Source organism: Pungitius pungitius, chromosome 3 (assembly GCF_949316345.1).
Source record: "Pungitius pungitius chromosome 3, fPunPun2.1, whole genome shotgun sequence".
Lineage (NCBI taxonomy): Eukaryota > Metazoa > Chordata > Actinopteri > Perciformes > Gasterosteidae > Pungitius > Pungitius pungitius.
This window is the reverse complement of record NC_084902.1, coordinates 23,401,011-23,414,486: the sequence shown is the minus strand read 5'-3', so window position 1 is coordinate 23,414,486 and position 13,476 is coordinate 23,401,011. Positions and strand designations below refer to the sequence as shown.

At 43.4% G+C, this 13,476-nt stretch overlaps 2 protein-coding genes across 5 annotated transcripts in view; one reads left to right on the top strand and one right to left on the bottom strand.

The window, feature by feature from the left end:
* kcnh7 (potassium channel, voltage gated eag related subfamily H, member 7) overlaps nt 1-4,701 on the top strand; it is a 50,536-nt gene extending 45,835 nt beyond the window's left edge. For all 4 annotated transcript variants that reach the window (XM_062561350.1, XM_037483767.2, XM_037483759.2 and 1 more), the window contains 2 exons: nt 855-1,044; nt 1,286-4,701. In XM_062561350.1, the coding sequence (XP_062417334.1) occupies nt 855-1,044; nt 1,286-1,555 (460 nt within the window). In that variant the 3' untranslated portion in view covers nt 1,556-4,701. The remainder of the gene's footprint in view (nt 1-854; nt 1,045-1,285) is intronic.
* Nucleotides 4,477-11,555, bottom strand: gca (grancalcin). The gene is made up of 8 exons (XM_037483950.2): nt 10,869-11,555; nt 9,372-9,620; nt 8,183-8,252; nt 7,552-7,595; nt 7,238-7,385; nt 5,959-6,072; nt 5,827-5,885; nt 4,477-5,278 (listed from the first exon to the last, which is right to left on the bottom strand). Exons 1-8 carry the CDS (start codon nt 10,890-10,892, stop codon nt 5,252-5,254), a joined length of 735 nt encoding a protein of 244 aa, XP_037339847.1. The 5' UTR covers nt 10,893-11,555; the 3' UTR covers nt 4,477-5,251.
* Nucleotides 11,556-13,476: the final 1,921 nt, after the last annotated feature.

The following is a 13,476-nucleotide window of genomic DNA, read 5'->3' as shown; positions in this document are numbered from 1 at the left end:
ATGCAGCGTGTGAAGACCCTCTATGGTGTGATGATGTAACTTGCTGCAGTGGGTGATGACACACACACCTGTGTGGTACCTGCTCCACAGGCTATTTCTATCAAAGCCCTTTCTTCGCTTTACAAGTTTACCTCTCGGCGCTCATGAGCACATCGTTTGATGGATGGATACTTTATGTGCTTCTAGTGTCACATGCGCCAACTCATCATTTAACATTTTAAAATCACATAGAAACAGCAACTAAGATTGTTTTAAGTAGATAAATCTCTACTCCACCACAATATATAATGCAAATCCTTATTTGTAGGGATTGATTTGTATTTATTTAATGGATGTAGCTTAATTTAGGAATTTTAACATCAGTCACAAGGATAATTTCCTGCAAAAGCAGTATACTGACTGTGACCGTGGCGCATGGAGTAGAGTGGGACCGCAGGGTTGGCGGTTTGAACCCTGGCTGCTCCATGTCAAAGTGTCCCTGAGCATGACACAATACCCCTTAACTGCTCCCTGCTTGCCTTCACGGCAGCCCACTGCTCCCACTGTGTGGGATGGGTTAAATGCAGAGAACAATTTCCTGTATGTGTAAAATAATACTTGGCAATAGAAATGGCTTCTTCTTGTTCATTGAGGATACTACATACAAAATCTGTAAGGGGGAGATACCCCCTAGTGTTTGCTATTGGTGTTGACTACAAGTCAGGCCAATGGGGGGGGGGGCATGGCATTCAGTATTTTAATAGATTTAAAACATTTACACTTTTTATCTCTTTGCATACATTATTATACGTTATTTTTACCTTTTCCCCTCACAGAAATGTGTTGTGTGTCTTATTCCTTGTCCCGTCCATCAGACTGGAGTCCCAGATGACTTCAGACATCCAGGCCATCCTGCATCTCCTCCAAAGGCAGACCACGTCAGGCCCCCCCGCCTACAGCACCGTCACCTCCAGCCCGGAGTACCAGAGGCCGGCCATCAGGGTGCAGCCGCTGTCCGCCGTCCAGACCGAGCTCCGCCTCGACGCCGCTCCTCCTCGGCCAAAGGTACACCGAGCTCTGCTGTCTGTACACGATGAAATGAAGATAAGATGCAATGAATCAGGACTTGCAGCCTCATCATTCAACGGTAGAAAGGGCACCCGCCATGCCCAGGAAACCTGTGCAGGGACAAGGACCCAGAGGTGCTTCTTCAGCTTCACTGCTGGTGTCTGCCAGCGGGAGGCTATAATAATAATAATAATAGTTTCCATGTCCCATGATGGCCACTATTCTTTGTCTTCCTTAGAGCCCGGGCCCAAGAAAGTCCCTCGACAAATCCAAAGAGCCCCCAGCCCCCCAGCGCACAGAGCCTCTCCCCGGAGGCGGCGCGGTGGAAGCGTCTAAGGGCGACGCGGCGCACACGCCCAATGGCGTGGACTCTGTGGAGCGCCGGCCCCCGCAACAGCCGCCGCGGCCGCCGTCGGGCCGACAGGCCTCTCTGCCCGACGCCCCCGGCAGCTCAGGAATGTTGGGACTCCACAGGCCGGTTTCTGACCCGTGGCTCCCGGGAAAGTAGGGCCCCTCCTCTGAGGGTCCTCGTTTTAAGCTCGACTCAGGGTCTAAAGGAAGAGACTGATTATGCAAAGGAAAACTAATTGTGGACTTTCTTCCATTCCTTTTCGGATATATTCTCCCAGCTCTGGCCTCCCCCCTCCTCTGACTCTCTGACTTAGATGTATAAAGTTCATTTATACAGAGGTATTTATACACTATATTATTACCGCGTGTGAAGTCGTTATCGACTATGTACATATACTGCCAGCAACACGAGGTACCCGGTGTGCTGTTTCTATTATGCATGTTTTGGTTTCTTTTCTTTCTGATCGCATGCTCCGCACACACACACACACACACCCACACACACACCCACACACCCACCCGGGCAATTAAGTGTGATCTCGGCATGCGTACAGACTACTGTAGCTATCAAATCTCTTTTCTATGACTTCCCCCTCGCCACGGGGACAAAGCTACTTGAAACTCTCTCCAAGGCATTTCTAGATCCCACTCGACGGCTTTGAAGTTCATCCTTTATCGGTCACAAGCTCCAGGAGGTCTGTGTGCGTGTGTATTCAGCGCGCCTTCTGTCGCACAACTCACTTCTTATTCAGTTCGAAATGACACAACACGGTGTGGTAATAATAATGCGTCAACATTTCATAGCACAAGACATTTTTCATTCTGTGAGAGCAATAATGATGAGCCAGTACAGGAAGATGATGGAGAGAATCTTGGTACGTTAGAGTTTAAAACACTAGCGATGGTTTTATACAACCTGAACAAAGAGCGTCGTCAACACCAACACCAAACAAAACCTACGCCATAGTTTGGGCTTTACAAGACTAGAGTCATGATTACCATATAGAGGTGAATCCTTTGGCTGCCACGCTAGCGTGGTTGTAGGTTTTTGGCAGCTGCGGGAAAAAGCGTAAAGGTCAGGCAGTTTAAGGGTTTTGATGATTTCTACAACTGACAGAATGATCAGTGTACTTTTGCTCAAAGAAAATGGTTTTCTGCCCCATTGTGGCAGTTTTGCTAACTTGTTGATATCGAACCCTCTAGACGGAAAACCTCTGAATCACTTCTATTGAATGTCTTTAAGGCATCGGACAAATTGGTACATAGTTGTAGGGCTGGGTGGTACTTTGGTTTCAAATTTTCTTACCGTATGAATTTGTCACACACAGTCTAACCGCTGCGTAGCCGTAACGAATGATGTCACTCCTTAGAAGCCAGCGGTTGGAGCTACTTGTGTTACTGCGATGGTTATAACTTTATAACAATTAACCCACAACTAACACGCTTAAACCCCGCGACACAGTTTGGAACATGAATAATACAGATTACACTGGCGAACTGCATGCTGGGTACCTGTTGCCCGTCATCACAACACGAAACGAGAGACCAGAGATGCACCAACACAACTTGTTTCCAAGAGGAGCGATTTTTTTTGTTGTTGCTGGTTTTTGGTTGAAAAGTCGTAATGTACGTTAGATCAGATAACGATTCATTGCAGTTTGTCGAGCGGTTGGTATTGCCTCTGAGGACAACACAACAGCCAACACCCAACAAACTAACTGAACAGCTTCAGGCTGATGGTTCTTTTCTACTTGAAAAAAAAAAATACTGTGATATACCGTGACACCGCCAGAATGATTCGAAATACAGTGATACTAATTTTTGGCCACACTGCCCAGCCTTAACAAGTTTTATCAAAAGATCTCCAAATCTAGACAGTAACTTCTGTTAACTTTAATCCACTGTATAGTAACTTTGCACTAGTGATCTTAGGAGCTGCATTTGCTATTAACTTTCAATAGCATCAATATTTCAAAGATGCAGTACTGTAAGTAGCATGTAAGGTGTGACATTTTTTTCTTTATCGTATTAAAAGGAAGGTGGTAACGTTAGAAATAAAACTCCCAAACTGACTTGCCACAATGCCACCTAGCAATGTACGTAAGCCACATCCTGAGCCTTCATAGTCCTTGGTTGCATGCTTTAGGTCTTCCACAGTCTTCTTAAAAGCAACTATTTTGTAAATAGGAAAAAAAAAAAGTAATCCAAAAAACACGTTTCTCATGATATGGACCAAGCTCTGCCTCAGATAGCCTTATTCTGCTTTCAACACCGTCGCATGTAAACGTACTGGACCATTTAGGGTCCACGACGGATATTAATTTGCCATTATACTTTTTTAAAGTCCCACAGAAGCTCACGTATTGCATGGAGGCCGTACTAAACTAACAAGGTCTCTGTCAGCGCCTGACACATTTAGAAATAAGGGTCTGAGTGTTTTCAATTTTGCCCTGTATTTTTCTATGTACTCTATGGTTTTGATGACGACCCCCCCGATGTTAGAATGCAGTGAAAATGACGCATGTCCTCCCAATGTAGCAAACTGAGACTCTCAGAGCTAGATGCTACATGTACCGTACGTAGCTTGTCTCGAATATTGCACACCCATCTTATTTTCATAATCATCTTAAGCATTAACTCCCAATCAATAAAACCCAGTCAGAAAAAAGAAATTCCATCACTTTACTGCCATCAGAGATGAAGAAATATTAGTCATAAAGGATTCAAGGAGAGAACCTTTACAGGAAGATGGGAGTTTGTTTTCCTTGAAGCTTTTTCCCCCTCGAGCACAGATGTAGAACAAAAGTTGCTGAAGCCGAACTCGCTGAAACTTCCATGGGATTTGCGAACTTTTGCACAGATTAGAAAAACTTGCTGTACATGTCACTTTTTAAAATCTAGTGCTGTTCACAATTGTTCTTATGCATTTTTTTTAAATGTTTGCCACTGTATTTTATAAAAATGCAACACTTAACAGCTCAATTGAATGTCTCTGTTCTTGACTATATTTAAAGAAAATGTATTGTGTAAATAGACTGGGGGTGGAGCACAATTGTATAAATGAATAAACAGAATGCATACTGATTAAAAAGTGTTTATTATGAGTAACAATATGATATTTACTACAATGTTGATCACATTGCAGTGTTTACAGAGGCAACAATGAAGTTGCAGAATGGCAACTATTAACAAATGTGTATCGGCTCAGTCCCTTTGGCTTATGTTAAACATTAGAAAAACGTATTCATATGTTTTGTCACATAAAAATTAATAAGAAAAAGCACTAGCAACAGTATGGTGAGTGTAAAAGAAAATAAACAGCACATTTAACAAGACCGCGGTTACAAAAAGGTTTTAATATACTTGACCATACATTCAGAGATTATAATGGCACAGTAGGTCCCTCACGGATCAGAACATCCTCACAGCATTGCTTCACAATGGGGGTTTCTTTCCAAAAATGAGAGACCCCATGCATAATATTCAAAATAGGAGATATAAACTGGTTGATTCCTTTTTCACTTACTCTACAAATGGTTCTAAGTATTCAACATCTTTATTTTTTCTCATCCTACACATGGGCTTTATAGAAAATATGTTTAATCCCCAGTATGGAAACGTACAGTGTGTGTATAAATATATATACACCCACATATATCTTGTGTGCGACAAACAAGACTAAAGCGTTACAGCAAGCGTTACAAGCAATGGGTACTTTCCTGTTGTGGTTCGAGGCCACTCAGTCAAATATACTGGCCTTCCTTTGCATTTCCGTGGGGCGCTGGCCCAGAATTCACCAGTGATTGGCTTGTGGGGCGTGCCAGCCTCTTGGGGCGGGGAGACGCGGCAGATACTAGATGGCCATCGTGCACAGGATGAACTGTGGAGACAAAGAGAGGCTCAACTGCAGGAATCAAAGAGTTCCAGCTGCTCCAAGCTGATTCACAAGCAGGTAAACAGCATCGTGACACATCTGTATGCCGACAGCTGAAATTCCTCTTTTCAATCAGGTGAAATCAGGGACTGCATGAAACAACTGCTACAGCAAGTATGGGTTGTATAAGATACTTTCTGATGGGGAACTGACTCCTTATGCTCTCTTCAAAGACACCAGACCACCATCGACCAAAGCAGTAATTTACTACCCTCTAAATGGCCAATCAAAGCAGTGGTAGACCAGCAATTTCAATGTAAAAAGGTAAAATGACTGCTTTTATTAATCAGTCTGGTGGCTTTGAAGAGATCAGAAGAGTTGATGTTTCTTAATACCTGCATGGCGGTACATTGCTTTGTTCCTATGCTGGTACTGTTTCCATACACCGACTATGGAGAATTACCTCACCTCAAAACTCCCCTTATATCCCTTATACTCGCACATGCAAAGCCCGCAGAAAGAGAGGGGATGTGCAGCACAAAAGTGAAACTCACGTCGTCGTACTGGAAGGTGACAGATCCCTGGTTCATGGCGTCTCTCCGTCTGAAGTTCTCTGCAACAGGTAGAGCGACCAGTCACAACAAAGCTCACTTCACAAGTGGCCCCCCGGTCCTGCGGTTTCCTACCTGTGAGAGCTCGCAGCTTGACGCAGCAGGCCACGTAGTCGTCAAAGAAGATCCTCCCTCCTTTGTTGTAGCGCTTGATGATTGCATTCAGGGCCTGAGGGCTGACGCGGTAGCCTGAGGTATCGTGTTCATGGGACAATAAAAGGATTACTAGGCACTGAGAAAACACAGTGAGGTTGGAATGAGATTCATCGCGGCCGCACTCGTTGAGATGAGTGAAGCGCTTTGAGGATGAAATTCAATAGCCAATACAGTTTATGAACTTATACTTAAATTGTACTAATTATTTGGTAAATATCAAATGAGGATTTTGAAAGGACTCTAATGTTAAAACACGCCTCCGGGGTGAGTGCAGACGTGAGCAGTAAAAAGCCTCCTTCCATTTAGCACCACCTCTCTGCGAGTGGGGCTTCTCGGCAGGGTTGATACTGCACCATCTTTACATTAAATGAGTTGAAAACATTCCTCCATTTGGGTGGAGTTATGATGGCGGGGCCCACAGACGGACCACTTGAGAAACACTGTGCTAGATCACACATAAAAGTGGTTTATTTTCTGCATTAAAAAGGTTCCCAAATTACAGCCATTAATAAAAGAAGTCTGTTTATTGCTACATTCTGCGTAGTATATATATCTATTATTCTACTTGGTCTCTTTCACTTGTCTGGTTGAATTGTCATACAGCCAGATTTTAAACTGAAATGTCTCACTGTGCATGTGTCTTGGTCACATTAATTATTGTTTTCTTAAATTTAGGTTACATTAGGTTTAGAGACATCAGAAATAATGTAGAACTATATATAGTTAACTAAACCTCCACAGATTGGACAATCATACCAAATCTATAACATCAAAAATGTCAAATACTTTTTTTCCCAAGATTGATCATACAATGATTGATATTTTGTTAAAAATAGAGTGAAAACCAAAATTCAAAAGAAGCAAATAAGTTGCTCAAATTTGTAGAGTCACATAATTCTTCTTATGAAGGGTCTATTAGGAATAACCAAAGAATTAGGAATACTGGGTTTATTCAGTCACTAGATTGAAGAAACTAATTAGTAGTAATCGAAAGGGAACAGCCTAAATGTGTGTGACTCGGCCAAAGAGACAACACTACTCACAGGAAACTAGGAAGTGAGTGATACTAATCCGGTCCACTAAGGCAGGGATGAATGTCTCAGACTGACTCGGCTCCATTAGGTCTAATTGAGCATGTCACTTAACACTGATCACCATCAGGTCTTCACCCTGAAACACACACTGCGGGGAGCCTCACCCATGGTGTTGATGGCCTGACTCATCTCGTGAGGCTCCACCGTTCCGCTCCGGTCCTGGTCGAACATCATGAAGTTCTGCTTCCAGCCGTTAAGAGCCGTGAAAAGCTCCTTGAACTCGGTGAAGCCCATCTTCCCTGTGAAGTCCCTCTGGAGGCGCTCGGGTTAAGACGCAGTAACAGTTTGTTTCTGTACACGTTTGAAAAAGGAGCATGCAGAATAGGGAATGCTGGTCCATTCTGGACTTTAAACAATCTGCCAATCAGACTGACTTGAGGTTTCCACGTTGCCCCCCGGCGGAAGCAGGAAAGGATACGTCGAGCATGGCGATCATGATCCTGCACGTCTCCAGGCTGAACGCTGTGAACAGAAAGGTACACGTGGGGTCAGTGTGGTCCAACTCGAGGCCAGAGCAGACAAACCGGGACCCTGCTCTAAAAAGTGAGCCTCCTGCAGTTCTCCTAAACATGTGGGAACAGAGGGACAATGGGTCAGTCGCAATTTGTCACCTCACCACTAGATGCCACTAAATCCTACAAGCTGCTCCTTTAAGAAGGATCCGATTGGCTAGTCTCACTGGGGGAAAAGAAAAATGTTTCATTGGGGCCATATGTAGATCTACTCCTCAAGTCTTTGATAGGATTAGTATCAGTAACATGTTCATAGATATTTTTTTGACCATCTCAATATGTGATTTCACTGTACATTTGTAAAACAATCAGCAGGCTTGTCTCAGCCAAGCATGTATGTGAAAACGTGGCATGAAACAGCCCGGGCATACAACCCAGAATGCATTGCTTGGTTGCAATAACCGGCATCGCAACACTAAGAGACACGCTTTTGGTTGTCCCGTATTTAAAAGCCCCTTTGTGCCCCGGCTGGATCACATGAATAAATACAGCTTTCCACTAGTCCTGCCTCAGTGAAAGTGGGGAAGGGGAACTTACGAGTGTAACTTCCAGTGAAACCAGACTGGGTCAGACACCTCTGGAGCTCCTCTGCGTCAATCTCTCCGTCCTGTGAAGAGCGGAAAGGGACACGCAGTCATGAGCGACTCTCACGGGGAGGAACAACATTTGAGGGTGAAGGGTGAAGAGACGAGAAACACGGAATAAAACATCCCTGTGTGTGTGTGTTCCACACTTTGGTGCGGTATACACTGTGCCGAATGGAATCAGGGAAAACAGCAGGACACAGGGGGAAAAGTGGAGTGGGCTCCTTTAAAAACAATTACACTGTGCACAGTCCTCTTCGACTCTCGGGAAAAAAAAATCTATTGAGAGATGTGGAAGAGAGCGGAGTGCAGAAAAAGGAAATCACATCAGTGCAAACAAGCCTCAACCAAAGAAGGCAAGTAGAACAAAAACTAATAAAACATTTTTTTTTTTTTTAAAGGAACAAACTATTTTAGGTCAACTTTTTGTTGATTGGCTTGAAAACTTCTAACTGGGCAGGAGGGTACAAATTGTTTTAGAGTGAACTATTCTTTTGAAAAAGGCCCCAACAGACCAAGCTGATGTCCGCTGTTGTTTCAGCTTCCGTCGCCATTGTTGTTGCACGCCGCATAATGTCAACAGCTTTTCAGAGGGGTCTGCTGGTTGAGTCAGCAGCTGCGAGACGAGGCGCTTCGATTGGCCGTTCGGCTTCAGCGAATCGGTGATCGAGAAGAGAAACTGAAGCGAGGAGAGCAGGGAAACAGTCAAGAGGATGCGCCCAGGAGGCTCCTCCCATTTTTCCTCTGCCTCTCTCCTGACCATTCAAGACCTCATTTTGAGTGACCGCCATGTTTATGGTGAACAGATTATGGATTCTGTGAAATTGTCACAAGTGCAGACCTTTAACATACAAATCTAAAAGCTTCTCTTATTTCAATCCTATCTTAGCGGGACACTTTTTTTTACTTTCTACGTTAAATCCAATTTACAAAAGTAAAACCTTTTAACTACTTGGAATCAAGTTAGACCACATTTTTCTAAAATGACTGCAACACCAGTTGCAGCTAAGTGGTTTCCTGTCCAAACCTGTGAAAATTCATGTGAAAGTGAAAACTGTGCTGCGGGGGGAAGTTGAAGCAAAGGCCATGTCTATCACATGTGAGCCGTTTCGATACTCGTAGAGGAGTCGCTCCGCACTCACCTGGCCTGCTATGGCAGTGAAGTAACTCCACATTGGGTCGTTGGCAGCTGGGGGAGGGGCGCCGTAAGTGCCCGGATAGCCCCCCCCATAGGCGGAGTATCCTCCCTGCGGCTGTGCGCCTCCCATCGGCCCGCCCATGTGACCGGGCATGGGGCCTCCCATTGGACCCCCTGGCATTCCCTGCATGGGCATCCCCTGCCCGGGCATCCCCTGCCCGGGCATCCCTGGCATCGGAGCCCCGTACTGAGGCTGAGAGCAGAGGGTTCCAGAGTTATTACACTTTTTATCATGTTTTTTTCCTTTGTCAGAGAAGAGGCCAAAAAACAGTGGATCAGGTTAAAAAAAACAGATTCAATACACCAACCTGCTAAATTCAGGGTCATCTACAGTCCCCTATAGTCTGTGACAAACTATGGCATGGCAGCAACTTCAAGTCTATGTGTGATAATGGACTTTCTATATTTGTGTTAAGTGCAGAGGTAAAAATATGCCATTTATTATTATTTTATCCCTGAGGTGTAGGATAACTATTATCAGTAGCAATGTCTACTATAGAAAAAAGTCTATAAATCTATTCTTGGAGAGTTGAGGATCAATTCAGAATATTAAAAGATAAGAAACGTCATCGGAGCTGGTGAATACAAAGTTTCAAAGTTAATGATTCACAAAATCTAAAACATTATATACGAAATTTACGAGTTAACCTTTTAAGAAAATGTTGGTGCTCTGTTAGAGAACACTGAAACAATCAACCGTGCGGGCCACGACATGACTCCCACTTTACAGAATTGAGGACTATCCCGAATAGAATTAGTGACATCGTGACTTTGTGAATAAAACACGCTAATCCCCGGATTCTTTCCTTGTGAGTAACCTGGATGATGACGCGGAGGCTGAACGGGCTGCTATTGGCTGACTCACTGCCGTGTTAATAAGTGTCAGACCCTCCTTGAGACCCTCGAGTACAGCGAGTCCTAGACGTGTCTGTACACACAATAGGACGAAGATTGAAAAGGGTGCGCCCGTGGCCTCTGCAATCATTTACTCCAGGGTCAAGATCACCAGAAACAATTTACTAAACGAGGGAAGTATTTTGAACCCCCCCCCCCTCCCCCCAAAAAAGAGCAAATTGAATTACATGTGCAGATAGTGTGCCCATGCTCTTTATGGAGCCTCCTCACTTAACTAACGTTACACGTAATTACGGCAGGCTAGAGGTAGCAGGATGATTGCTTCCGCTTAAATGTTGAGGATATTCATCCCGGAAGTAAAATGTCTAACAGCGTGGCTCTTTCCTCCCAGATTAAAAAGCAAAATAGCTGCTCTATTATGGTTAAATGATACGTGGGTACCTACAGGGAAACCTGAAAGATAACAGCTTGTAGCTAAGTTAATTATCGGAAATGCAGCGAAACAGAAGCCCCGGGCTAGCTTTTTGGCTGAACCAAAGCAACTTGCTTATCCCTTTTGAATCACAGTGACTTAGTTCCTACTCACCCCGCCGTATCCTGGATAAGCCATTTGTTGGAGGAGGGCAAACTGTCACAAGTTTGGTATCTTTACAGTGTGATTGGCGGTGTGCGTTGCTCTCTCTGCTCTACGGTTGTAACTTCCGATACGCGTGAAACGTTGTTACATCATATCCGAGCCGCAGAGAGCAGTCAGACGTGCGTTGGGTGATGGTCCCCATAACCAATGGGTGAGGAGCCGTAGAAGAAGACCCGCCCATCAGTTGCTTAAAAAGCCTAGTATGGTTCTGCGTTTTCAGAGAAGCGCAAGGACTCACAAGAGTCTCTTGCGTCGACCAATTTTTCAAGACTTCAAAAGGCGTCAAAAGCTACGCAAGCCTCACGCAGCCCGCAAGGCTGTGATTGGTCTGCTAACTACACACTTTCCGGAGTCTCACATTTCCGGTTTCATAGCGTAATATCGCCATTTTTAAAACGAAGGTAGATTAAAGAACTTTTGTCGGAAGAAATCACTAAATATGACTACTTATACAACCGTTTATTGGCGGACTATAAGGACGCGCGGATGGCCTCCAATTCATGGAGGGAGATCTCCTCAAACGTCGGTTTGCCGGTCGTGGGGTGCACAAAGTTAGAAAAATACGGAAAAAATATGTCCGCGAAAAAAGGCAATGAAAAGCAGCTGTGGCGATGCAGGGGGCAAAAAGTCTCTGATAAATAAATAAACAAACCAACGACTTCAACGACACAAATACGTCATTCACAAAAAAACGCTACTCCACCTAGTGTTCTGGCGGTGAATTGCTTTGCAACACGCGCAAGCCTTTTTGAACCATGAATTTAAAGTCCATCGACACAACTGCGCGTAGAAAGTAGTTGCAGAACCGTTGCATTTAACTGCTGGAATTTCAAACGAATCTAAATGTTAATGGAACATTCAAAATGAATAAAAAAAATTATATTCTTTCTTGGAGATCTAGTTTATTTCATGTAAGCTTTCTTGTTTTATTAAAAAATGAAAGGCTATGATGCATGGCTACCTGACACCACTAGATGGTGCTGTTGGGACATCATTTGGACAATCAACGTGTACCTTTTTCTATAAGTTACTGTCAGCCAAGTAACTAACTGGAATAGGACATATTGGACAGAGAGGGGGGGTGTATAACAGTTTTAATGAATTTACAATTTTCTATAGGAGTTATTCATTTTGAATGTTCTATTAACATTTAGATAGGGCACGGAGAACACCTGGCCACAGGAAAAATGTCCATGTGAGATTATGCGATACCATTACAATAGGTGCTGTTCACTGAGGCCTGTATATTCACTCCACTCAATTCAGTCATGTCGAGGACATTTTGGCTGGTGGAGGTGCAGAGGAAGCCACAGCTTCCTGCTCAGCTTGGTGGAGCACCGTGTCTCTAACTGAACCACACATATGTGGTGGGAGGTGACACTGGTGTGACAGTCACAATAGTGTCAACTAAGAGTCAGATAGTGCTGCGGGCTCATCAGTGCACTGAGAGCTATGAAGGTAAATATTGCAATACCTCTGACAACACGTTAATGACTGGAAGTAATGTTTTTATTAGAAATTGAAGTCTAGTGATAGCACTGCTTTAAATGTGAGAATGTAAAGCAATGTCCCAGAGTGGCAAGATGAATCTGCAACTTTTTCTTAATGGATGTCTTATCTGATGCTTTGGTCAACTATTTTTATATTATTAACAGGTAAACCAGCACTCCTGTATTCATGCTATGAATAGGATAGGAAAAGAAATGCTGCTTCAAACTGTCATTTAATGTAAAACAACTTCAAATAAAAAGGGGCCGTAAAGTATTTGTGGGACAAGAATTTTAATCCTTACGTGAAAGCACCAGTAGAAAAATAATTGTTGGGAGGCTTCATTTGGTTTTTCAAAGCAGGAGTTTTTTTTATCACTCCAATGGAACCCTAGGGTCGCATTGAGAGTAACAGGCTGTGTTTCAAATACTTTAATATAGTACATTATATATATTACTTACATCACACACATCTGCCGAGATCCAAACCCAGCGTCTGTGTTTATCCCCATGAATAAACACCGGACACTTTCCTCAGAGGAGGTGGATCAGATGTTCAAGTGCATAAACCCAGTGTATTTAAATATCTATATTTTGTTCTTTTTCATTAATTCAACAGATTTTATTTTAAAATCTTTGTTGATTCATTTCTATCCACACACTTTTACATGTATCAAAAAAAGATAATGAAATAACCTCACATTACTAATGGGATATTCATGAAATAACCTTCTAAGAAGCAACAGTAAAGACATTTAAATGTCTCCCTCTATCTCGGTGAGGCATAAGTGTGTCTTCCTCTTTTCTCTCTTTCTCTCTGTATTCACAAACAAACACTCAATCTGTTGATAAGCCCACATGTGCTCAAAGTAACACGTATAAAGGGTTTTATCTGGGGTAAAGTGACAGGTCATGGAAGGCCTCGATGAAGTAAATGCTCTTCAAACAAGCCGTGCTGCATTAGATGAGACCTCAACTGTCTATTTGTTTGCTGAGGACATCCGGAGTGAGGGACAATATAATGTTTATTCCCCATAAAAGGCACAGCATTATGTTTGTTGAGCTTTTAA

Bases quoted from the DNA above. Each gene is read 5' to 3' on its own strand.
- gca (XM_037483950.2), bottom strand. From the start codon at position 10,892: ATGGCTTATCCAGGATACGGCGGG. The intron at 7,386-7,551 runs GTATCCTTTCCT...GAGCGCCTCCAG, and splicing joins TCATGATCGCCATGCTCGAC to AGGGACTTCACAGGGAAGAT. The intron at 6,073-7,237 runs GTGAGGCTCCCC...ACGATACCTCAG, and splicing joins TCAGGCCATCAACACCATGG to GCTACCGCGTCAGCCCTCAG.